General features: G+C 47.3%; 7 protein-coding genes and 1 pseudogene across 8 annotated transcripts; 4 read left to right on the top strand and 4 right to left on the bottom strand.

Annotated features, from left to right (window-relative positions):
• Positions 1-673: 673 nt before the first annotated feature.
• On the bottom strand, positions 674-962 carry EV420DRAFT_1520331 (uncharacterized protein; the record flags this gene model as incomplete). The annotated part of the gene is made up of 1 exon (XM_060472161.1): positions 674-962. The coding sequence occupies one exon, from the start codon at positions 957-959 to the stop codon at positions 729-731; it is 231 nt and encodes a 76-aa protein (XP_060335151.1). The 3' UTR covers positions 674-728.
• Positions 963-1,486: 524 nt separating this feature from the next.
• Positions 1,487-1,584, top strand: EV420DRAFT_t84 (annotated as a pseudogene). Its single transcript has one exon. The product of its transcript is annotated as a tRNA-OTHER (tRNA).
• A 3,701-nt stretch (positions 1,585-5,285) lies between these two features.
• EV420DRAFT_1264092 (uncharacterized protein) lies at positions 5,286-10,270 on the top strand (the record flags this gene model as incomplete). The annotated part of the gene is made up of 5 exons (XM_060467209.1): positions 5,286-5,457; positions 5,744-5,898; positions 6,725-9,162; positions 9,214-9,382; positions 9,716-10,270. The coding sequence occupies 5 exons, from the start codon at positions 5,286-5,288 to the stop codon at positions 10,268-10,270; spliced, it is 3,489 nt and encodes a 1,162-aa protein (XP_060335150.1).
• An 849-nt stretch (positions 10,271-11,119) lies between these two features.
• EV420DRAFT_1520316 (calcium-activated chloride channel-domain-containing protein) lies at positions 11,120-13,797 on the bottom strand. Its single transcript, XM_060472160.1, has 6 exons — positions 13,474-13,797; positions 13,147-13,420; positions 12,700-13,101; positions 11,984-12,650; positions 11,239-11,934; positions 11,120-11,189 (listed from the first exon to the last, which is right to left on the bottom strand). The coding sequence occupies exons 1-5, from the start codon at positions 13,707-13,709 to the stop codon at positions 11,357-11,359; spliced, it is 2,157 nt and encodes a 718-aa protein (XP_060335149.1). The 5' UTR covers positions 13,710-13,797; the 3' UTR covers positions 11,120-11,189; positions 11,239-11,356.
• Positions 13,798-13,831: 34 nt separating this feature from the next.
• On the top strand, positions 13,832-15,544 carry EV420DRAFT_1329271 (eukaryotic translation initiation factor 2B beta subunit). Its single transcript, XM_060468792.1, has 7 exons — positions 13,832-13,935; positions 13,984-14,129; positions 14,184-14,505; positions 14,552-14,656; positions 14,708-15,103; positions 15,154-15,183; positions 15,233-15,544. Exons 1-7 carry the CDS (start codon positions 13,874-13,876, stop codon positions 15,273-15,275), a joined length of 1,104 nt encoding a protein of 367 aa, XP_060335148.1. The 5' UTR covers positions 13,832-13,873; the 3' UTR covers positions 15,276-15,544.
• On the bottom strand, positions 15,064-18,237 carry EV420DRAFT_1520312 (P-loop containing nucleoside triphosphate hydrolase protein). The gene is made up of 20 exons (XM_060472159.1): positions 18,058-18,237; positions 17,978-18,003; positions 17,894-17,921; positions 17,836-17,845; positions 17,693-17,780; positions 17,566-17,639; positions 17,451-17,516; positions 17,308-17,400; positions 17,058-17,257; positions 16,944-17,005; positions 16,749-16,892; positions 16,553-16,695; positions 16,191-16,491; positions 15,942-16,131; positions 15,845-15,884; positions 15,693-15,792; positions 15,523-15,642; positions 15,234-15,471; positions 15,154-15,184; positions 15,064-15,103 (listed from the first exon to the last, which is right to left on the bottom strand). Exons 1-18 carry the CDS (start codon positions 18,201-18,203, stop codon positions 15,353-15,355), a joined length of 1,950 nt encoding a protein of 649 aa, XP_060335147.1. The 5' UTR covers positions 18,204-18,237; the 3' UTR covers positions 15,064-15,103; positions 15,154-15,184; positions 15,234-15,352.
• A 297-nt stretch (positions 18,238-18,534) lies between these two features.
• On the bottom strand, positions 18,535-21,431 carry EV420DRAFT_1264048 (protein phosphatase; the record flags this gene model as incomplete). Its single annotated transcript, XM_060467205.1, has 6 exons — positions 18,535-20,574; positions 20,633-20,761; positions 20,820-20,980; positions 21,032-21,197; positions 21,246-21,356; positions 21,408-21,431. 6 exons carry the CDS (start codon positions 21,429-21,431, stop codon positions 18,535-18,537), a joined length of 2,631 nt encoding a protein of 876 aa, XP_060335146.1.
• A 140-nt stretch (positions 21,432-21,571) lies between these two features.
• Positions 21,572-23,488, top strand: EV420DRAFT_1638746 (glycosyltransferase family 22 protein; the record flags this gene model as incomplete). The annotated part of the gene is made up of 6 exons (XM_060476873.1): positions 21,572-21,829; positions 21,881-21,985; positions 22,034-22,182; positions 22,229-22,387; positions 22,439-23,104; positions 23,152-23,488. 6 exons carry the CDS (start codon positions 21,572-21,574, stop codon positions 23,486-23,488), a joined length of 1,674 nt encoding a protein of 557 aa, XP_060335145.1.
• Between the last annotated feature and the right edge of the window lie 434 nt (positions 23,489-23,922).

Below are 23,922 nucleotides of genomic sequence, written 5' to 3'. Positions count from 1 at the left end.
TCGACTGGTAATGTTTTCAAAGCGATCTGGAGCATGCTGCACCCTAAAAAGCGAATATTTTCGTTTATCTCCAGGAATAAAGTGTGCCAAAAGTACTGTGGAGGGCTCGTTTGGGTGTTTTCAAGGTCAGGGAATCGATTGGTGAAGTCCTCAAGCCGATCCAATGCATGCAGCAGCCCCCAAAAGCGAATATTTATGCGATTTTCATTATATTACCCTTTTATCCCACTATCCAGGGCTCCTATGTATCATTAGAGGGCTCTATTTTACGTTGTTTATGTCTATACAGATTATAGTGCCATCCCCTGGCCCAGCCAGTAGCCTGAGAATAGCCCAAATAGCTGTTTTGACCGGAAAATGGCCCCTATTTTGGGTATTAAAAATGCGGCACTGCCACTGGATCCAGCCAAAATTGATGGGCTGATTTGGGGAGCCTAAAAAGGCAAAAGAGCGCACCAGAGCGGAGCAAAGGGAGGGCATCAATACAGTTATTTACCGGTCAATGAAACAGCAAAATTGGATATTTACTGTAGGTTCCAATTGGTTGGGAATTTTGACTAGGTTTGAATGTAAGAATGTGTAATACTATGCAACAATAAGATACAGTAAAAAAAAGATGCTCAAAGGTGCGGGTACAAGTCCACTTTCACAGCATTATTGTGGCGTGGGTATTCTGGGCTATTTTGAGTCATTGAAACAGTCTGGCCCATGTATCCAAACCTCATTAGTCAGCAACTTGGAATCACTCGAGTGCTATAAGAAAGTGAGATCTCCTTTCCAGTCTCCCTCTGATATATAGCCTCGAAATCTTTGCAGATTTTTCTTGCATCTTTCTGAGGAGCACCAGGTAGTTTGGCAAGCTCATTCTTGTGTGCAATGACTGTCTTTTCCATTAGCTGGTCATGGCATTTGTGAGTAATCTGGCACTTTTTCAAGTTTGATTTAGCATGTCCAGGCATAGTAAAAAATTGAGCAAGAGGAGAAATAAAATTTGGAGGCAATGGGGCAATAATAGGCGCATTGGACTGTCAGACTGTCCATCAAAGGCAATAGCTTAGCAGAACCACACTTTTATCTATGCCCTAGACTTCTCAGATAATGGGCACCTAGTCTCAAACTTGTCATACAGGTTCTTCAGAAGGTCATTAACATTATTGAGGCCTTTGTGGGTGATTACATTCAGATAGAGGACACACATTTCTGGGTCAGATTTTGAGTTCATGAGAAAATAGATATTTTTAGAACAGAAGCCTCAATTTCTCGAAATATTATCCATGTCATATATGAAGAATTACTGTAGAACATGAAGATACAATACACATCAGCAATGTAATACAAATTAATGATGAAGGATGAAGGGAGGGAGAGCAAGAGGCTAAGTGTTTCATTGAACCATGGTGTTGCAATGACCAGTAAATAACTGTATGAGGTCATAAATGTTAAGGGAGAGAGGGTATATATAGAGATGAAAAGATATATATATAATGCCAGTATGGTGTAGTGGTTAGCATGCCTTCTTGAGAAAGTCATGTGATATTATTGGATTTATTTTTGAGGTCCCGGGTTCAATTTCCGGAATTGCCCTCTTTTCTAATGATGCTATCATTGACACAGATTGGGAAGCTTATTAAGCCACTTTGTCATCCTGATGGAATTACTGTATATGGGCTGGATGTAAACTGACACTCCTGATGTATCACAATTAACTGTTAACTAACAGTGTTTGATGCATCAAAGTAGTAGCTACAGGTGAGGAGGGCTCTCATAGATAGGATCAAGAATAGGTGGTCGTTGGTACCAGTTATTCAAGATTCGGTGAGAATGAGATTCTGGTGGGGCACTTTGTCAGGGTCCAGGCTTGTTGCGGTTGTACTGCAGAGGTGATCACTGGATGATCATTTGTATGGTTTGATAGCTGGAAGAGAAACACCGGTCACATAGTGTAAGGTAATGTAAAAAAAAAATCCTACGAGAGTACGGCGTCCTGTATTGGGTTTTACGAGTGGTTGAGGGTGCAGGATGATAGGGAGCCATGATGGTGGCTGAAAAGCAAAGAGCGGGATAATCGGTCCAGAAATAGACTCCCTTATTTATTGCGTCAGAAACATTTCTGTCCTGCTCCATCACCTCCACACACTCACTTGACACTATATACTGTTTCATAGTCAATCACTTCCGGTTCATACACTGCTATCCTCAACCCGAGCTTCATTCGATACCTACACCCCAACGAGTACCACCAAGAGATGTTTGTGGCAGAAAAAACCCTAGGAGCCAAGGCCGAGGTCAAAGTACTGTCTAGGGGCACAGAGGTTGATTTAGACTGCTTTGATCCGGATCTACAGGACTTCTCCACTCTTGAGCCAGATATAAAGGACAAAGTCAAACAATTCTCGTCCGCTTTTCAGCAGACTATCGAGCACTATCAAGATGTCAAGGGAGAAGGCCCCTAGGAGGTTCCCCAGCCCATCCGAGAGTCTGTGTTCGAAGCCGGAGTGACAGACGTAAAGGCAGATATCAGATTTCTTGCGACCTTGAGACGGGATACATGCACATATACGGGGACCCCTTCTGTGTACACCAATTCATGGCTGGCAAGCTCACGAGAATGATTTCGAATTGTCTGGGACTAAAGTTCATTGATACCATGGCGAAGTACTTGGGGGTGGTGATAAGCATGAGGAAGGGGACGTCTTTGGATCTGTCATTTCAACGGTGGGCATGGCTTCAATTTGGCTTCCAGTCGCTTATTCCATCCTGCGCAGGGTGCATCGCCCCTCCACAGTATTATTCGTCCAGATGAAGATCATCGCAAGATGATAAAGGAGCCAGATGGCTCAATCACTATCTCTACTACTTTGTCCTTGCACAGGCCGACTTGAAATACCACATATACTACTCCTACTTCGGAATCGCCCTTGCCTGGTACCTATCGTCATCGAGGTCACCTACCAGAACGAAACTTGCCTGGAAACTTAGCCCGCACTAATCAAGGAGGTAGAAGCCTGGAGCCGATCAGCCACCAAGCACAAGGCAGATGTCGTTGTGGCTATAGCTATCAGGCCCAATACTCAAAACTCCTCTGACCCTTTCGCAGCCCTCGTTGCATCTCGTGATGATGATCCTCTGATCGTAGTCCCTTTTAGATCAGGATTACCTGTGGCAGACCCTGGAACTATAATGTCGCTTCATTCACAACTAACGCACTCCCTGGTTTTTCAGATCACAGTCTTGAGAGTTCTCATATTATGGAAACAAGTCCCATCTTCCCGCTTGGAAGTCTCTTTCAGCATCTTGATTTCGAGAGAATTGAACAGGCCTACAAGGTCACAATCTTACCAGATGACAGGAGAGGCTTGATTGAATTTGTTGATAGGCTTGATTTAGGACAATTGAGTATAATAAATTGCTTTCATCATTGGAATCTTTTTAATCGTCACCACACTTTCTGAATTCTTATAGAGTATGATTGCATCGCACAGTGGGTGCAAAATCGACATGACTTTCAACAGATTTGTACATTATCTCACAACCGACTCATGTAATCTTTAGAATGGCACCAGTCCCAAAGACCACTAGCCAGGTCTAACAACAACTCTGAGCTTCATGTATGCCAGCAGACGCATCTGGCTTTATTGGAAGAGGTGGTCTAAATTTCTGAAAACTGCAGACTTTACGCAACTTCTCTCGAGATGTTGACAGTGCATGTGTTAAGAATCAGGGTATTTTGAGCTAATACACAAAGTAATGAGTACTCGAGTAAAACCCAGGTCATGAGCGAGGATGTCCGTAAGCTGAGTTCCAACCACCAAGAGGGATCCGTAAGGGTGCTAACAAGCGCTAGGCATAGTTAATGAGGGCATCAGCAAGCGCTAGGCGTAACTGACTGGGTTTCCGAAAAGCACTAGCACAGCTGGCTGGTGACTATTTTGGGGTGGTCAAAATGCATGCAAAATGCATGAAAATGGTATAAAGTTTTGGCACTGGATTTTGCCGCATGAAAATCAATAATTTTAACTAAGCAATATACAACTAAATTATATAATCTTGCTGGTGTTTAATCCCCGGGGAATATAATCATTTTGCAGTAGCTAGAATGAAAGCAATGTTATAAATTCACGCGCACTTTGAAAACCTATTGTTTTGCCATCTGGCAAAATGCAGGATGTGATCCGCATTTTGGCTGATCCGGAATGCCTTATATAGACTTCTGACAGCAAAAGGCTGAATTTTGTCAGAAGTCTATATAAGGCATTCCGGATCAGCCAAAATGCGGATCACATCCTGCATTTTGCCAGATGGCAAAACAATAGGTTTTCAAAGTGCGCGTGAATTTATAACATTGCTTTCATTCTAGCTACTGCAAAATGATTATATTCCCCGGGGATTAAACACCAGCAAGATTATATAATTTAGTTGTATATTGCTTAGTTAAAATTATTGATTTTCATGCGGCAAAATCCGGTGCCAAAACTTTATACCATTTTCATGCATTTTGCACGCATTTTGACCACCCCAAAATAGTCACCAGCCAGCTGTGTAGGCGTAGTCGGCAAGCAATTGATTGGCAAGCGCTTGGCATAACCGATCAGAGATGCTCAGTTCACACAGTTAAGTGGACTTCGAAGATGAGTAAAATTAGCTTAAGATTCTAATACCATGGTAAAGACAATATTTATATCCTACTAGTAAGGCATTGAGTCATTATAATTCTACAATGTTCCGTAGTATTCTAGTATCAGCAAGAAGAATAGAGAAAGTAAAAGAAAATAAGAGAAGATTCTGGTAGGCCGAGGTCAAGACCGAGAAGGCCGAGAGCAGGCATGTGTTGACTCATACTCAAGTCGGAAAAGTGCATGAGATCCATAACAGCATGAATTTGAAGGCGCTTCGAGAAAGCTCGCATATATCGCCCTAAAACATACATTCCCAAGATTCTAGATACAAAACCTGGCAAGGCCTAACCGGGCCTCGCCTGCCTAACCATTGGTTTCGTTACATAATAAACAAGGCGCCCAGCCCGTTCAAGTCCGGTCCGAACCCTTTTTGACATCTGAAGGCAATCTGAAGGACTCCTTCCTTCAGCTTCCTTCCTGCTCCTGCAACCATGATACACAAGGCGCAACACCGACTGGCATTAATGAAAGGAGCTAGTCATCTGTTCTAGGTCTAGGTTCAATGCTCTTCATTCTAATGCATCGACTTTGCTGGGACCGGAGGAAGTCCGGGCTTCTTTGATGCATGAAGGCTCAAGATTAGCGCCGTGGAACGGCTTTCGCACCGTCATGTCTGCCCCAAACTCTACAGTATGCCGTCTTTTTCTCCAAGGAAACTGCAAGAATGGGACACGCTGTAGGATGCAGCACTCTGGTGGAAGTTCTGTAGGCCTTGCTGACATGTTTTCACGTCGCCTTTTACTCACAGCGGTCCTTATGGCAGGAGACACCAAGCACAGCTGTCAACAACAAAAGGAAGAAACGGCGGGGTCGTACATCGAATAACGACAGCTCCAATCATCGTGTCATCCACAACGTTGATGCTCAACCTAATCTCAGCCCACCAGAAGGCCGCATTTCCAAGGACACAATATCGTCCTCTCTGCCACAGAAAGGAAATTGTGAGCAAGGAGAGCAGTTCAATCTTTCCGAGCTAGTGCGTATCTTTCTCTTTCTCTTTCCAACGCGGGCCGTAACATCATGTAATCCAATTATTAAGGCAGACGAGGTGGAAAGTCTATCATCAGACGCTTTAGCTAGCCCTGATCGGCAGCAGAAGGAAGAAAGTGGACAGCAAGCGTCAAGTTCTCGTCGTACAAAGAAAGGCGAGCAACCATGCTATTCGTGGAAGAGCGGATCCTGTGCCAAAGGCGAGAAATGCTGGTATGCTCATGATCCTGAGGTATGTAAATAATTATGTTGGTCTCAATCACTAAGTCTTGCGTACAGGTCCAAGCAGCTGAAGGACGACGCATAGAGACTGAAAGAATCAAACTGGAGCTCGAATTGGAAAGGAGGCAGAAGGAAGAGCTTGCAATTCTTCCCGTTGTCGATGAGCAATCAAGCCCCAACACCTCGAGAACGCTGCAATATTGTAACGTGAAAAACGGAACACCGTGTCCAGGACATCGTCTACAAGGGGAGCGATGCAGACTTGTCCGTGATCCCGAGGTGGCCTTCCTGTTTTCTAGCGCGAGTCGTGATATTAATCTTGAGAAATCATTCAGGCCAGTAACGTGGAAGGCCAAACTAACACTTCAATCAATCTGGAGCCTCGACGTAACATCCGTAATACTGGGGTATGATACGACTACTTTAATCGCGTTATTATTCATTTATCAGGACAGGTCCAGAAAGTCGTCGAACTCCAGAGACGCGTCGAGATGGAAAGACTTCGATTGCTGGAGCCCGAAGGGACGCATGTGAGAGAGCCTGAAATGGAACAAGCAAGATCGACTCGCGAAGCTGAAGAACGGAAGAAACAAGAGGGCCGAAGGCGAAAGGCAGAGGAGGAGGGTCGGCGAAAGGCACAACAAAAACGGCGCAAAGAAGAGCAGGAACGTCGCCAGGAGGAGGTTAGACGACGCACAGAAGAGGCGCGAAGAAAACAAGAAGAAGAACAGCACAAAAGGGAGGAAGAGCAACGTCGACGAGAGGAGGAAGCAAGACAACGACAGGAAGAGGCTCGGCGGAGGAGAGAAGAAGAACGACGTCGGGAAGAAGAGGAGCAACGTGAAAGGGAAGAACAACGCAAAAGGGAGGAAGAGCAGCGTCGAAGAGAGGAAGAAACAAGGCAACGGCAGGAAGAAGAACGACGTCGGCAAGAGGAAGAGCAACGGAAAAAGGAAGAAGAACAAAGGAAAAGGGAGGAAGAGCAGCGTCGACGAGAGGAAGAAGCAAGGCAACGGCAGGAAGAGGCTCGACGGAAGAAAGAAGAACAACGACGCCGGCAAGAAGAGGAACAGCGGCGCAAAAGGGAAGAAGAACAGCGCAAAAGGGCGGAAGAACAACGTCGAAGAGAGGAGAAAGCAAGACAACAGCAGGAAGAGGCTCAACGGAGGAGAGAAGAACAACGACGTCGGCAAGAAGAGGAACAGCGGCGCATCGATCAACAGCGTCGTTCCACTGATGCTCAGGTTACTATGCAGCGTGTCGTCCTCGCCAGTTCGATCGTCACATTCAGTTCGGGTCTCTCCATCGAGAACACCATTACGGGCTTTGAATCCTGCAAAGTTCGCGTCAAAAATATCCCCAGCGACGCCAGCCAGGAAGAAATTGCAGCCCTGTTTACCCAACAAGGTCTTGATATGTCTGAGTTTCACATCGTATCTGTGAAGGACACCCCTGGGAGACGCGGGAAGAAGGAAGCAGATATCATTACGAACGCAGATGTTGCGCAATCGTTAGCTGCCGGTCTTGAAGGTTTCGAATTCAGACACGAGAGGCTGGAGTTTGAAGTCGGGATATTCAATGCACCTGGTGCAATGGGTGCTCTGACACCAAGGGACAAGAATACGTTGACAATCTCGTGCCGCGCACCTTCCGTCCGTTACGTTGCCGAATATCCTGATATAAATTTCTGTCGCACTAAAGTGAGGGAACTCGACGGTCGTATATGTGCCGGACGGCGGGTGCAGGTGGAAATGAACCAACTCCCCCCAGGTCGTATTGTGCCCAGCTTCCGACCAAACACTATCAAGATCAGTAACCTGCCTGATGTTGTCCCTCCCTCCATTGTGATTGACTTCGCTCAGAGTCATGAAATTCGTGCTCTCAAACCTCATAGCTTCGACGTAGATTCAGCGATTCGCTCTCTACGGCTGCATATCAATCAAATGGAGGGCATCGAAATGCAATCTTTCGATGTTACCTCTCGAGGTGATAATGAAGCTGGGGTGCTTTCAATTCGTGCCCGCTTCAATACGTGGGATAACGCAAAGAAGGTTCATGATGCTCTCCTGGACCGACGTTTCAGTTTTATCTGCAACTCCGTGTTTTGGCTCCGAATCTCTGCTCAAGCACTTTACAACCTTACCATCCCATCCGGACAGTATCATGCGCAAGAAAATCTTTGGAAGGAGCTTCAAAAGAACATCAAAGATCGTAAAGCCTGTAACATCATTATTCACGAGCTCAACGGCGGGAACTACCGCATCCAGGTGTCAGGGACGATCAAGGCTGCCCTTGGTGCACTCAAAGTCCGTGTCGAAAGTTTAGCTGCTGGTGAAAAGATCGACCGTTGGCACGACCATCTAGCTTTTCCTCAAGCCCCATTAATGCAGAGGATCACTGAAGCAGGCGCCTTTTTACGCTCGGATTCTCGGAAGCGGACGCTCAAGCTGTATGGAGAGCCGAGGGCGGTGGAAAAGGCCAAGACAATTGTTATGGAGGAGTTGGAACGCCTTGCGTCTCTGGAATTTTCTGTAACATTGCGACGTCCCTCGGTTGGTTACTTTGTCCGGACTGGTCTTGCAGCGATGAGGGAGGTTTTTGGTGAAGACAACGTGGCGCTGGATATTCGTTCTGCTGCCATCACAGTAAGAGGAGGCGAGGAGGTCCGGCTCCATCTTGACAATCATGTCACCGAGTCCCTCAAGTCTATCAATGTGGACGTCGCACCCGGATCCCATACATGTCCCATATGTTACGATGATGTTTCGACGCCGTTTCAATTGGTATGCGAGCATGTCTACTGCACAGGTTGTATTCGCCACTTCCTCACCTCTGCCGCCGAGACCAGAATTTTTCCACTTGTATGCATGGGGGACGAATCAAAATGCGGAACACCCATCTCCATCCCTGTCATTCAAAAGTTCCTTCCACAGGCTGCCTTCAACCGCCTTCTAGAAACTGTTTTCACGACGCATGTTGACAGACATCCGCAGGAGTTCAGGTACTGCAAGACACCGGATTGTACACAGATATACCGCAGGTCGGAAGCGATGTCTGTTTTACGATGCCCATCTTGCTTCTCAGAGATATGTTCTTCGTGTGGCGAAGATTCGCATGAAAGATTGAGCTGTGAAGATGCTCGTATTCATAATAACCCGGCAGAGCAGGAACGAATGAGTGAGGCATGGCTTTTGCAGCAGCGTAGTATCAAGAAATGTCCGACGTGCTCACGCCTCCTAGAGAAGACGGAAGGATGCAATCATATGACATGCCCGTTCGTGTCCACTTCCTCTATTTACTCATTTGAGCTGACCAGTCTTTCTAGATGCGGAGCTCATATTTGTTGGTGTTGCACGAGAGCTTTCAATGCAGACCAAATCTACGACCATATGACTACTGCGCACGGAGGTATATATGGTGATGAGCCTGCTCCAGCTCCAGCTCCGCCTCAACCTCAGGCTACTGTACCCCAGCACCAAAACCCAGGGGTGGACGTCTCTCAAGGCACCGATTACCTTGAACAGGTTCGCCTTAACGAGGCGGAAGCTCGCCGCATTGCGCAAGAGCAACACAATCGAGAGAGAAGGGAGAGAGATAGAATTGCTACTCTTCTTGCAGCAGAGGCTGAGCGAGAACGAGCAAGGTTAGAGCGAGTAGCCCAGTGGAGGATGCAAGAAGAGGAACGAGAGAGAAGGGAGCAGCAAGAAGCTGACCTTGAACAGGCTCGACTTAATGAAGCAGAAGCTCGTCGCATTGCGCAAGAGCAACACAATCGAGAGAGAAGGGAGAGGGATAGAATTGCTACACTTCTTGCAGCAGCGGCTGAGCGAGAAAGAGAAAGGTTAAAGCGAGAAGAAGATGAACGTCACAGAAGGGAGCAGCATGAAGCTGACCTTGAACAGGCTCGACTTAATGAGGCGGAAGCTCGTCGTATTGCGCAAGAGCAATACGACCGAGAGAGAAGGGAGAGGGATAGAATTGCTACTCTTCTTGCAGCAGCGGCTGAGCGAGAAAGAGAAAGGTTAAAGCGAGAAGAAGACGAACATCACAGAAGGGAGCAGCATGAAGCTGACCTTGAACAAGCTCGGCTTTCTAATGAGGCGGAAGCTCGTCGCATTGCGCAAGAGCAATACGATCGAGAGAGAAGGGAGCAGGATAGAATTGCTACTCTTCTTGCAGCAGAGGCTGACCGGGAACGAGCAAGGTTAAAGCGAGAAGAAGACGAACGCCACAAAAGGGAGCAGCAAGAAGCTGATCGCAGGTCTCGAGAACAACAGTGCACGGACCAGAATGAGGGAACTCGACAATCTACGCTAGAGCGACAAGCTCCCCAGCAGCTACCTCTCTCGGAAGCCCAAGTATGGTGTTGCGTGTTAATGTAATTGGGAAGCTCAGCTTCCGCGTGTAGGATGTAAATTGGAGGTCACAGTGATGTACTAGTATGTACTAATGTTCTCGTTCTTGCTGCCACTAAGTGCGACTTTGTACAACCTACTACTTTGTAACTCGTAACGGGAATAAGGTTGGGCCGCGTGGTAGGAATCGTTTTTTTTGGATCTGTATTTCGAATCCACAACCCGTAATCTATGTACAGAGAAACGGTGGCGCTTGCTCGTGGCCCATCCCAGTAGTTACAGTAGGTATGTAGAGGGATTTTCAGTCATAGTTTTCTCGTGTCTTCGTGTCTTGAGTTTTTGGTACCCAAGGGGGTCGAGGTCGCCATAACTTGGGCTACGCACGGGTTTGTGTGCACGGAGAGTGTTCCTTTGGTGTTCTCGAACTTGAAGTCTGTCAGCATTGTCGTCTTTCCCCTATTATCGTTACTATTGTTTAACCGCCGGACCCTCCCCTCGCTCCAAGTTATGATCACCCAACCAGTCTTCTAGTGTGAGCTCTTCCTCATCCAGTGCAGTTCGTATGAGCGGCCGTTCTAGGTTGCCGGTCTTCGTGAGTGTATCCGACTTTTCTTAACTTGAAGCTAAGGATGATGCCAACACTTCTATGACCTCTTTCGTCATTAGGATGCCTAGCAAGTATATGTTTCTGGAGACCTTGCGTAGCTTTTCACAGTCCATCGTAGCGAGGACATTCAGAATCACTGATCTGTCATGATAAGCTCTCCGTGAGACAGTCAGCTTTAGTGTAGGTAGTACAACAGTGGATAGATGAGACAGATAAATAACAAAGAAGCTAGAGCAATGCTCGGCGCGTCGCGCGAAGGAAAGAATGATGGATACAAAGGATCTTACACGATGTGGTTGTGTTGTTCATGTACTATATGATTCGAGGACGACGGGCGTTCTGTCTTATCTTGAGAAATAAACATCGGCTCCTTTATGGACTCACTTACACTGTCCTGCTATTTGAAAGTCTCCTTGTGTTCCTTACATATCATTGAAGTCCATAGAAGCGATAAGCGGCGTCGTATATATGTGTGCCAAGACAAAAACCTACATGTACATTCCTGTTCATGCCTCTTTCGATATTCTCTGAATCTCCTGCAGTCCTTCATCATGATTCCAGAACACCTCGTCAACATCAGCATCACCACTCTTCACCTCTCCCAAATCGTCTTCACCCTTTTCGGCAGTACCCCGTAAAAACGACTCCTTGATTTCCCTTTCTTCCCTCTCCCTCTCTTTCACTTCCTCACTGGCCTTCCAGACTATTCTCTCAACCACATGTCGAACGACGACACGCAGGAGTATATATCCATGGGAAGCAGCAAAAGCAACCAACAATGCAGTTTTCAGTAGATCCATCGTCGCGGCCTGCCCTTCGATCCCAGCAACACCAGCAGAGAAGAGCTCTTGGCTGACCTTTTCGATTGACGAGGACGTCGTCGTATTACAATAGACCTGTGATCTGGGGCAGAACAGATACACCAGCGATGCATTGGTCAATGACGCTAGCCAGGCGAGGAAAGTGAGCGCGTCAAGCCAGGGTCCGATCGTGTCAACCCTCGAGGGAATGGGTCTGCGGACGTGAGTAATGATTTTGAAAGCATCCGATCGAAGCTCGAAAAAGTTGTTGACCAGTGCCATCACTAGAATGAGGAGTTAGCATCAGATCTTTGCCAAGATTTTACAGCTTACAAGGGGCCAAAGGCCATATCGTCGACCATAACGCAACGTAGCCAAACTGAATCACCATTTCATTGTAATCTCCGAAGATGTCATATTCGGGTAAAGCGACTTCGCTGCGGACCCTTTCCAAGAATTCTCTTTCTTCCTCACCTCCCTTTTCCTTCTCATCTTCGAACACCACTTTCTTTTTGCCCTTTGGAGATGACGTTCCCGAATTGGTTTTTTTCCCGTTTCTGTATTTTTCAACAGCCCGGAGAACAAATGGCAACCCAATTTCCATGAACGTGTTTACAACCTGGTTAGTCACTGTAAACGCGAACATTTGATCGCGGAGGCGTCCTGGGTTGAGTTTGCGACCAGCTGTGGTAGCATCGACCTCCCAAATGCCTGCGGTCGGTTTGTCGGGTGAATCCGCGGGAGTACCGTGAGTGTAGAAGATCGACGACTGTACAACACGCATAACGCCTTCACCAAACGGCACGTAGACGAAGGCGCTCAAGGCGAGACCGAGGTATGCAACAAGGGCAGTCAGGACAAAGGTTTTTAGACTGAGTGAAGAGATATATGAAGAATGATGTGCATGGTTTTCCCAGTCTGTGAACTTTGAGGCTATCACTTGATAGACGTCCAGTAAACGTGGGACTAAAATCGCAAATAAGATGGTAGGGCTGAGACTCTAAAAGGAAGTTGGTTTAACAAGTCATCAGCATATACATCCGACTTACAATGTACTTGTGTCCTGGGCCTGTATACAACTGCGTGACAAAAGCTTCAAACACGAATATCGCTGTCAAGAGGACAACAAGAACACCAGCAAATAGTAAGACCACCGGAAGGCTTGCAAGCATTCGAAGTTCTCGCTTCCACCACGAAAAATTGGGATTGTACTGGGCACGCCGTTTTTCCACACGGAAGGAACCTCGTGTTCCGAAGCGGAGGGAGACAATGCGCTCCTGGACACGCCACCATTCGACGAACGTAACTGACCAAAGGAGGAGTAAGGTGGAGTACATAGGCGAATAAGGCGAGCCAAAGAAATAGAAGGCAACACCAAGGATAGCCGGAATTATAAGGGCGCGAGTGTACGAGTGGAGGAAAGAGAAGTAGAGAGCCACAGAATCGCCAAACTAAAGTAAGTCAGCTGAGTTGACTTGCTAGTAATGAAGACGTACTTGATCCCGTATTCTATCGTCTGAGACCGAAGCAATCTTTCGGCTCTTCCACGTATGCTTCCATTGGTCGTTGAAGGTTTGGTCATGCAAGCACATAACAGACTCTACGAGATCCCATTGTGAGGTTCCTGGTGTGATTCCCAAACCGCCGTCAATAGGCATCGACGTTATGTATGAATGCACCAGACGAAGGCGGTCCGAAATGCTCAGCGGCGGTAACTGGGTGCCAGATTTGATAGGTGTCGTCGGAAGGCCAGAGAGAAAATCCGAATGGCTGATAGTCAATGGGCACCACGCTGAATGGCCACGAAGGATGAATTGACATACCGCTCTCTCTTGACTAGGTTCTTGACCAAGCCATCAGGACAGTATACAAAGATAAGCAAGTGCCCGAGGGCCTCTCCCCTCCTGGATACTGCTCGAAGACCACCGTACCTCAATGTCTCAAGGAGGCGGGCATACTGTTGCTCTGCTTTCTGGGCGTTGTCGCGTATTTGCTGCTTCGACAGGGCGATTTTCTGTGACGCCCTGAATGTGACGATGAGATCCACTTGAGGCGGCATTGGCAAGGATGATGATGGTTCGGGACAGGGAGGTTGAGCTGCCTCCCTGACGCGTGTCTACCCAATGATACGGTGTATGATGTCGTTGGTGCCTCAATCGGGTCCATACCAAACGGGGATAGCCGAAAACTGACTCGTCCTCAACGTTCTGCACATCCCCCACGATGACTTCCGATGCCGCCGACCAACGCATCGTCGAAAGTCTTGCACTACGGCTACGACGGCGGTCAGTGCTAATAGAAAACAAGTGTGTTTCTCTCTCATGATTCAACAGACAAGTCGTCGGTTCACGCGCATCGGCCCTTGAGACCCTGCTTGTAATACGCCAAGTTGTCGCAAAAGCACGATTCTCCAATTTTGAACAACTCGTTGATATCATTCGTTCTGTGGGCCGAAGACTTGTGGAGGCGCAGCCAAAAGGTGTGTGCGTTTTTGTTTCATTCCACCGAGTTTTATTAAATTCATTCACCATAGAACACTCCGTTGGTAATACCGTACGAAAGGTTCTGCATCATATTCGAGAGGAATACCATACTGCTACAAAAGGAACAACAACCTCTATACCAGAATCATTTTCAATAGCGAAATTCGTTCTGCAAGGGCAGCCGCGGAAGCATATTACCGTCACAAAAGCAGAGAAGAAGGGCACGCTCAAGGAAGATGACCCAACTGATCCCGATTCATTCGCACGAGGACTGAAACCTGTCCTCATGGAGGCCATCCAAGACATATTTGACGAGCTGGAAACTGTGTACGATAACGTGTCCAAAAATGCCAAAGATCATGTACATTCAGAGTAAGGACATCGTTCCATGCGCGTCGCGACACTAACCTGCTTCCAGCGAAATCATTCTCACTCTCGGCGCATCGAAGACTGTAGAGACCTTCTTCAAGACTGCTGCACATTATCGAAAATATACTGTGATAGTTGCCGAGACAGCACCTACGTCCGTACCAGGCCTTCTGCGAAAGTTCGCTTCACTGACTTCGTTTTCTAGTTATGGCGGCCGTGATTTAGCTGCATCCCTCTCGTCTGCAGGCATCTCAACATTCCTCGTCCCCGATTCATCAATCTTTGCCCTAATGTCTCGAGTCAATAAAGTCATTCTCGGTGCTCATGCAATCCTTGCAAACGGTGGCATGTTTGCCACATCTGGTGCACAAATAGCTGCCACCGCTGCGCGAGCACATAGCACCCCGGTTGTCGTCTGTGCAGGGCAATTCAAAGTAACCCCACTTTGGAATCTCTACCATGAATACGGAGCTTTGGATTTCTCCGACCCCAGTAAGGTTCTTGGGTTTGAGGAGGGTGATTTGGTTGATAAGGTGGATGTTGTGAACCCGTTCTATGATTATGTTTGCCCCGAATTAGTTGATGCATATATCACGAACGAGTCAGTGAGTTACATATCACGAGTATGACGCATATTGACTCTCTTCCCAGTGGCGATCATCCACCTTCATCAATATATCGGTCAGCCTTTGTTTTTGTATTGGCGTCTATTACTCATTCGACCTCCTAGGCTCCTCACAGAAACCTACGACGACGAAGATACAGTGCTATAGATCCGGCGATATATTACAACAGCCAGTCATCCTATATCAGTATAATTAGAGTAGTGCTAGTGTTGTATACCATCCGACTATTTCTTGAGAATATCAAAGAAGGCCTCTTGTGGAAGCTCTACGGTTCCGACCTTCTTCATTCTGCGCTTCCCTTCCTTTTGGTTCTCCAGATGCTTTAGTTTCCGTTCATAATGGCCTACCCAATGTCAGCTCTTCGACGGCCTCGTTAATAAGCACTACGACGCACCTCCGTACAACCCTGCAGTGACATCGGCTCTCATCGCAGAGAGGGTCTCCCGGGCGATTACTTTTTTACCGATCGCCGCTTGAATGGGGACTTCGAAGAGCTGCCGAGGAATCACTTTATCTGTTCCAGCTTGAGCCATAATGTACATCAGTAATGTATTGAGGACTCACGAAGTTTCTTAACCCAAGCACGACCAATTTTGTCCTGTGCAGATTTATGTACAATAAGGGCAAGGGCATCGACGGGCTTGCCGTTCAGCAAGAAGACCATCTGTGGAATTGATATAAGCCCACATTTGTGGCGGCGCTTTCAGTCCTCTCACCTTGGCCAAATCACTCTTTTGATATCCAGCATCCTCATAACTAAAGAAAATTGCGAGGTCAAAATTGAGCTGAATTTGAAGTAGAAGATGCGCGCACTCAAAACTGGCGAACCCAGATGTCCGACTTTTCAGCTGATCGAAAAAATCGGTTACAATCTCGCTTAGAGGCATAATGCATGTAATGATGATCCTCGACGACGCAATACCCGAACCAGTATCCAGATACCTGTGATCTAGGCTCTCAGCTCGATGGGTAAAGCACAAGTCCGTGATCTCTCCAAAGTATTCTAGAGTGAACTGTTAGCTCGGAGTGGGGGTTCGTCGGTTTGCAAGGAGGCATTCTTACCTTCCGGAGCAATTATACTGGCACTAACAACCGGCTCTTGCACTTCCTTGACCTTGCCCATGCTTTCAGCAATGTCTGGGAACTCCGTCGGGTTACTGATAAAGTAGTCGCTGCCCTTTGTCGGGATTATCTTGAACGGCACTGTTGGGGCCGTAATGATGATATTTGCGTCGTACTCATCCTCCAGACGTTGCCGAAATACGTCCATGTGCAGGGTTCCCAAGAAGCCCAGACGACAGCCCTGTCCTAGAGCAGAGGAAGATTCACGTTGTATGGTAATGCTTCGGTCGGTAAGAGTAAGCTAGGAGATTCAGAGTGTCAGTGGAATAGCGGAGAATTTATATGGAGGAAGACATAAGTACCCGCTTGATGGATTCTTCAAGCTTAGGGAAGTCGTTACTGTCTACTGGGAAAACCCCAGCATAAACCATAGCTTTTGATGGCTTGAAACCAGGCATAGGCTCAACGGGTGTGCCAAGGCGATGTAGCGTGTCACCGATGTGAGCTACTCTTGAATAAGATGCCAGCAACGACAGGCATTATATTGACATCACTAACCTTCCGATGATTCCTTCATGTTGCAAGCAACATACCCTACCTGTCCGGGATAAAGACTGTTTGTGGGGACTTCTTCAGGATGCATTATCCCTATTTCTGTGATATCGTATCTTTTCCGTGTGTGACATGAAGCTATTCTGTCGCCTAGACAGCTTCAGACCAGTGAAAAGGCAGGTAGGCTGATGAGATGGTCACCTTTCCGTATAATTCCTCCCTGTACGCTGATTAAGGAAATGACACCTCTGTAACGATCATACCTGAAAATGCTCAATACGCTGTGCGAGCCCTTGAGAGCAAGGAAACACACACAGAGAATCAAAAAGAAACGTTTTCAGCGGCGCATTTTGATCACCCGTTGGTGGGAGTATCCGTTCAATAACAGCCTTCAAGACTTCCTCTACTCCTCGCCCCGTCTTGGCCGATATATGAAGAATCTCTGTCGGGTCAATGCCAAAGGCGGCTTCCATTTGTGCAGCCATGAGCTCCGGCTGTGCGGCAGGCAGGTCGATCTATGGGTCTTATTGTCGGTACAAATTCACAACCAAGGCAAAGCCCTCACCTTATTTAGAATAGGGATAATCTTGAGCCCTCGTTCTTTTGCTATATGAAATACAGATATTGATTGTGCTTGAACTCCCTGACTAGCATCAACCTGGAAGCCTCTGAGACAAAAAGATGTTGGACAACGGATGTAGTTTATACCAGCAACAAAGCTCCTTGACACGCAGCCAACGACCGAGAGACCTCCCACGCGAAATCTACGTGTCCCTTGGAAAGTTTCAGCGAAGTGAAGAACAGGGTAGTCGAAATACCTCACTGGAGTATCGATAAGGTTCAACAAATGCATCTTTTCTTCATGTTTATGGAACATGCTGGCGGTTTGGGCTTTTACTGGACGCGCAAATAGTAAGCCTACTGATTGCTAGAAGAAAAACTGACAGCACCAGTGATTCCTCTCTCCCTCTCCACCTTCAGCTTGTCTAAAACCTGCTCATTCTTCCCTGTCCGCTTCTTTTGAATCGTGTCGGTCAGCTGGGGAGGTCACGTAAGGAGACAAAATTCCAGTGCATAGTGGGGAAACGGGAACCTCTAAAAGCCTATTAAATCATGTTAGTCAAGGAAACAAGGATTATACGAGAACACACCTATCGGCAAGCGTTGATTTTCCGTGATCTGGACGTGAGCATCATCATTTCGCTCGGTAAGGCCGTAAGCTAACACCAGCTCACCGATGTGTGCTATTATTGAGAAGTTGCTACAAGTATGACTTCAATTATCACGATCCTTACTCTCAGAGTACAAGGTTTACCGTATGGCGTCGCAAGCAAAATCCTCCATGTGAATTGGTACATTTTTGGCGGCATTCCAAGGTGAGCTGGTACTGAAGACGCGGTAGTTGTTAGGTGAGACAACCCGCAGGCAGGCGGAGCGCCATATGTATACCATGTTCATCATCAAGGGAAGGAGTTCATGTCGTCCAAGGTCAAAATGCAAAGTTACGAAAAATATTGATTCGGGACCCGGGTAAATTGCGGACCGTATATCCGAGACGGGAACCAATACAGCGACCTAAAAAGAGAGTACAGGTGTACCAACCCTCGAAGCCATGTTAGATACCATGACGAGACAGACTGTTTTTCCATTGACGAAAGAGATAACGCTCATAAGATTGGATGGCACAAATAAATATTCTAAATCCTCATATTACAACAGGTGCCTAACAATCCTAATGTAAAATGATCATGCTTTACCATGATAAAAAAAGTCATGATTATCGGTTCGAAAACTAGAATAAACCAACGCCGAGGGGATCTGTATTACTGCTTCCTGGCGTTTGTGGAGGTGTCTCTTGGGCTTTCAGTGACGATTCGGTCAAGGTTAGCCTATCAAGGTTCTCGTCGACACCGCGAGGATGTGGAGAGCGTAAAGCAGGGGAAACAGTAGGGTCTAAGGGAAGAGAACCCGTGTTCAATAATTCTGAGAAGGTTTCTGGTTCTTTCAATGGAGACCCACGAGTGGAAGTCCAAGGGTTATCGAATGGCGAAGGAAGGGTGGGCGAAGACGCACTTGAAGGTATCGTCGACCAAGGATTGATTGTGTTGCTACCCATTAATTGGCTCGGTACCGATTCTCCCCAAGCATTGAGATTATCCCTGCCACGTAATTCCTCCGTCTTCGTATCGTCCCGTCGGGGATCCTGGGATAGTCCCACATAAGCCTCCTGCACCGCTGAGAATGCCGCGGAAGCATTCGATGAAAGCTTCCCCCATACGGATTTTACCCCGCCACTCCCAAAGAAATCGGGTGGCTTTGGTGTTACGCGATTTGAAGAGGAGGTAGAGGTTGTAGAGGAATTGGCGGGTTTCATGGAGATGGCAGATGTGGATGCACCGAAGGGTTTGAAGCTGTCCACCCGAGATGGAGGTCCAGGAAGGGGGTGTGACTCCATAGTCGGAGCAGAAGACGATGGGATCGGTGATATGCTTCGTGGTGCGACAGATATGCTCGTTGAGCGAGACGGTGCCAAAGAGTGCGCAGGTGATTTGGACGGGGAGGGCGGGAGTGGAATGAAGGACGGGGTATTGGTCCTTTGAATTGGATTATCCTGGCTACTTTCAACAGTCGCCTCTACCCCCAACGCCTGTACCGTAACCAGTCGACCATTCATTTCTTCGTCTGTACGCCCGTAAAGCTCATGCCAAAACCTGACATCCTTAGGATTGGGAAGGAGAACACCCATGTCCGATTTCGGGCTTCGATTCATAGGGTCATCCAAGGAAGGATCATATGCGGCGTTCCGATTTTGCTCCATCTCACTAGGAGAATTGAAGAAATCCCAAACACTGACCGTACGTTCGCAAGGTGGTGGCCCATCACCATCTCCCATGCGACGCTCCCTCTCGCAGTTGAAAAGGAAAGTTCCGAATTGACATGAATAAAGGTGGTAGTAGAGCTGATGAAGGAATCGTTCGTTGAATTCAAAACGTTCCGGGAACTGGCGCTGAATTTGTCTGACCGACTCCAAGAACTGATGGAACACCGGGCTAGTTTCTTTGATGTGATTCTGCGACGCAAATCGGTTTTGCATTGAGGCTAAAAATGCTTGCGCTGCGTCTGCGCCACTACCAGTATTCGTGTTTTCAAGCGTTGAAATGAAAAATTTATCGGAGGAGAGGTGGCCGCATCGATCTAAAAATTTATGTCCGTATGACAACCAGTCCTTTTCCACGAGGATTTCAAATCCACGAATGGTGCGGTAGAAAGGATCTAGGCAGAGTTGAGCAAGCGAGGAGAGTTGTGAGGTGCGATCCCATCCATCGGAGCAATGAATCAAAACATGAGAGGAGTTAACGTGGACGTTTCGAGTAATCACAGCTGTACCCTCCAATATGGCCGATATATGACGCAACCAACCAGAACGACGGAGAGCTTGTCTGTCCAAAACAGATATCCCCGCAACCTGGCTCGAGAGATCGGTGCTGATACTAGCTAGAGTGGTTTCGGCTTCCCGCAATGCCTCCACGACTTTTGCCAGAGACTCTCGCATTGTGTGGATATGATCAATTCCAAGATAGACCTTCTTTCCTTCTTTGTAATGGTCCATATTCTCTGTACCAGCACCCTTGGCAGTATTTGCGACAGCATTAGTCGTAGGACGCGCATCAATTATAAGATTGGTTGTCATTGCACCATAAACTGGGGCCTTTGATGCCCGAGATTCAGGTGAATGATGTGAGTGGAAGATTGCCTCTATTAGCTTCTCGTCTTGAATGGATCGGTTCTGCGTGATTCCAACCATAGGTTGACTCGACCGAGTTATGCTTCCCTGTGCCCATACCAAGTAATATGAGAGATAATAAAGGAAGGGAAGCCAGTCGCCTCACGTAATTCGACCAGTGAAGATAGCTGAGGACTGGTATTCGACATTTGCTCCTATACTTCGACGCATATTGGAGAGTCGTGTCGCTGATCCTTGTCGGGACGACTAGCCTGGCAGGATATGTAGAGCAAAACTAGGTGTACTGAGGGTCATCTATATGTGATATCGGGAGAAACATTCAAACTACCCACAGAGTAGTCTTTGTTGATGTCCGTGAATCTCCAAGCCTTGGATCGGGTCCCGACACCCATGCGGCCAAACTCTTCTCGCGAGGAATACAAAGACCACCCATCTGTTCGCGGGAATGGAGGTTTGGGGATGTAAAAAAATGCGTATAGTTGCTGGACAGATGCTGATTGTAATCAGTACGGGAGCCATGTGGAAAGAAGCACGTTCGACGCACTTGCTACGGTGAGCTCTTTCACACTTTCGAAGACATCAATGGCATCAGACTCCCTCATAAAAGACACCGTAAATGTCTCAAAAGTTCGTGAATTAAATGTCAAAGGACATTGACCCTGTATAGTCTGGGGGAGGCACGTAACAAGTGATATCAGGGGATAGGGAACCTGAGATATAGTAAGTACGCAGTCAAAAACAGTAGAACAATATCCCACCCAAAGTTCCTTCTCTTTGTCTTCGTCGTACTGAAAGATGAGGTGGTGCGCCGTAAGATGAATCGTGCCGGTCAAAGTGGATCCGGACTTAGTACAAGCGACATGTTCAACCTAGACGAGTTTGTTAGAGAACAGTGAATATATTTATGCAGTGGACAGTACCTTGGAAACACGTATCGAGTCCATGTAGAGCGCTCAGTGTCGGAGGCAGAAGGTGACGTGCTGCGTCGGACTTGTACTCAATTCGTGTGCTTGGGCCATCGGGTTGCAGACAAACAAGATCCGGCCCGAATTACCGTTTTTTGCCACTTTGAACTTCCTTCCGTATGCTTGTGACTTTCTATGCTTTGACTGTGCGACTAGTAATAGCACTGTGTACTCGAACTTTCTTTCAACCAGACGAATACTTTCAAGCTCTTGAACCAGCACATAATATCGTATTTGGGTACGGGAATCTTACATGGGAGTGGCTAAACCCATTCCCCATCCGAAGCATCCTGTACCCGGCTTTGAACGTACCTATTTACTGGGCGTTAAAGGTCACCGGTATACATGAAATCAGACCCTGGGGTGACTTCCTGCTGGTATGCTGCACATAATGGCTTCGATTCCCCTATTTTATGGAATTGACTTAGATCATTGGGCCGCGTATCTTGCACGGGACACTAGCGGCAGGCACTGACATCTGGATCTGTTCTCTGACTCGACGAACAATTGGGGAGCGGTATGTGTCTACTTCCGTAAGCTTTCTCTTCTTCTTTCTGCCCCGGTACTAAGGCACGTTCCAGTTGTTCTTGTCGCTCACTTCGTTCTTTCACGCCCTCTCGCTCTCACGGTCGTTTTCGAACTCGTTTGAGACATCCTTGACGACCATCGCCTTCTCATACTACCCTTGGGATGCCAGCACAAGATTAAGCCCCCAGCTGATATACAACAGGTACTTTGAGACTATTGCAAATCATCTCTACATTCATATGGTCCAGATCAAAGATACGGAAAAGTCTTGTGTTCGCAGCTCTTGCTTGTGCGATCCGGCCGACGAACGCAGTGATTTGGATCTATCTATTTTCCAACTTGGTTTGGGCTCTTCGGGGCTACCGGCGGACTTTACTCTTTCTTCTTTGTGACGCTATTGTTATAGGGTAAGCTTCGTGCACTGACCCCGAAGCCTTTTTTAACACCAAGAACCATAGAACGCTTGTTTTGACGTCTGTCGTCGGGCTGGACTGGGTATATTACGGCAAATTTACTTTCGCTCCAGCGAACTTCCTCATCACAAATCTGTCTGGCGTTGCCTTATTCTATGGTGGAAATCCATGGCATTACTACCTCTCTCAAGCCCTTCCGATACTTTGTACCACTTCATTGCCGTTCACTATCCACGGCTTGTGGACACAAGGGAGTGAAAGCAACACGGCTACGAGGACCATGCGGAAAATGGTGGCGTGGACGATAGGCGTCTATTCTTTCGCAGGGCACAAAGAGTGGCGTTTCATCCATCCGTTACTTCCTATCCTTCACGTACTGGCTTCTCAGTCTTTGGTCGATCTATCCGCGACGACTGTAAGGGCGAAACCCAAGCCTCGTGCATCAATAACTACGTATCTCCCACCAGTTCGCAAAAAATTTCTCGCGATTCTCCTCGTTCCTATGCCAACTGCGGCCTACGTCGTATTATTATACTGCAGTGGTCCAATTAGTGCCACATCCTACATCAGGAGCATACCCACCAATGAGCTCCAAGGTGGGAGCATCGGAATATTGATGCCTTGCCATTCCTTGCCTGGTCAAGCGTATATTCATCGCAAAGAGCTTGAGAATGGGGGAATGTGGGCATTGGGTTGTGAGCCTCCACTCGGGTGAGTAATTTAATGGTGTATTAACTGTAACTAAACTGGGAAAACAGAAAGCAAGATCTATCTACATATCGTGACCAGACAGATATTTTTTTTTCTTTCCCTTACCAATATTTTATGGAACGCTTTCCGCCTGCGGTCGATCCAACATTTCCTGCCTCTCCATTTCCCGCTTCGCCTGCAGGCGCTTCGACCGCCGACGCATTCCCCTGGGCCCACGAATGGCCCCGCCACCTAATCTTTTTTGGCGCTTTGCTGAGAGAAGAAGGCGTGAAGGACCTATTGATTGGAAAGGGTTATGAGGAGGTATGGCATCGAGGTCGGTTTTGGGAAGGTGATGGTGATGAGCGGAAAGGTGGTGTCCGTGTGTGGAAGTGGATGGGATAATTCACAAAGCAATCAAAGAATTGACCAAAATTTGTTGGACCTTTTACAAGCCGATGAAGATGAGAGTTTTGCAAATGAAATGGTCGAAGAATGTGATGGTGTGTAGCTAAGCCTGAAGGGGACCTAGCCAGCACACAGGCTTGTGGCGACGCCTTGCAAATGGAAATGTAAAGATCTGGTCTCCCAGACGCGCATCTTTTCGAAGTCAGTTGGAATCTGATAGGGCATATTCAACCCATTGTCCATGATAGTCCGTCGAGAAAATAACCCTCTATTAGAAATGATTGAGATGAACCACTGAGAATAATTAATTGGTATTACCATGTACAAGATGAGCACCCTGGATTTCGCTGTGTCGATGTCGATGTCATCCAACCACGGAGGGAATTCATCAGCGGGAGTTGTGTGTCGACTGGGTCGTTGTGCTGGCTAAG

The sequence above is a fragment of the Desarmillaria tabescens genome, assembly GCF_030435595.1.
Source record: "Desarmillaria tabescens strain CCBAS 213 chromosome Unknown EV420scaffold_7, whole genome shotgun sequence".
Classification (NCBI taxonomy): domain Eukaryota; kingdom Fungi; phylum Basidiomycota; class Agaricomycetes; order Agaricales; family Physalacriaceae; genus Desarmillaria; species Desarmillaria tabescens.
Note: the sequence above shows the minus strand (reverse complement) of the source record. Positions and strands in the feature narration are given on the sequence as shown.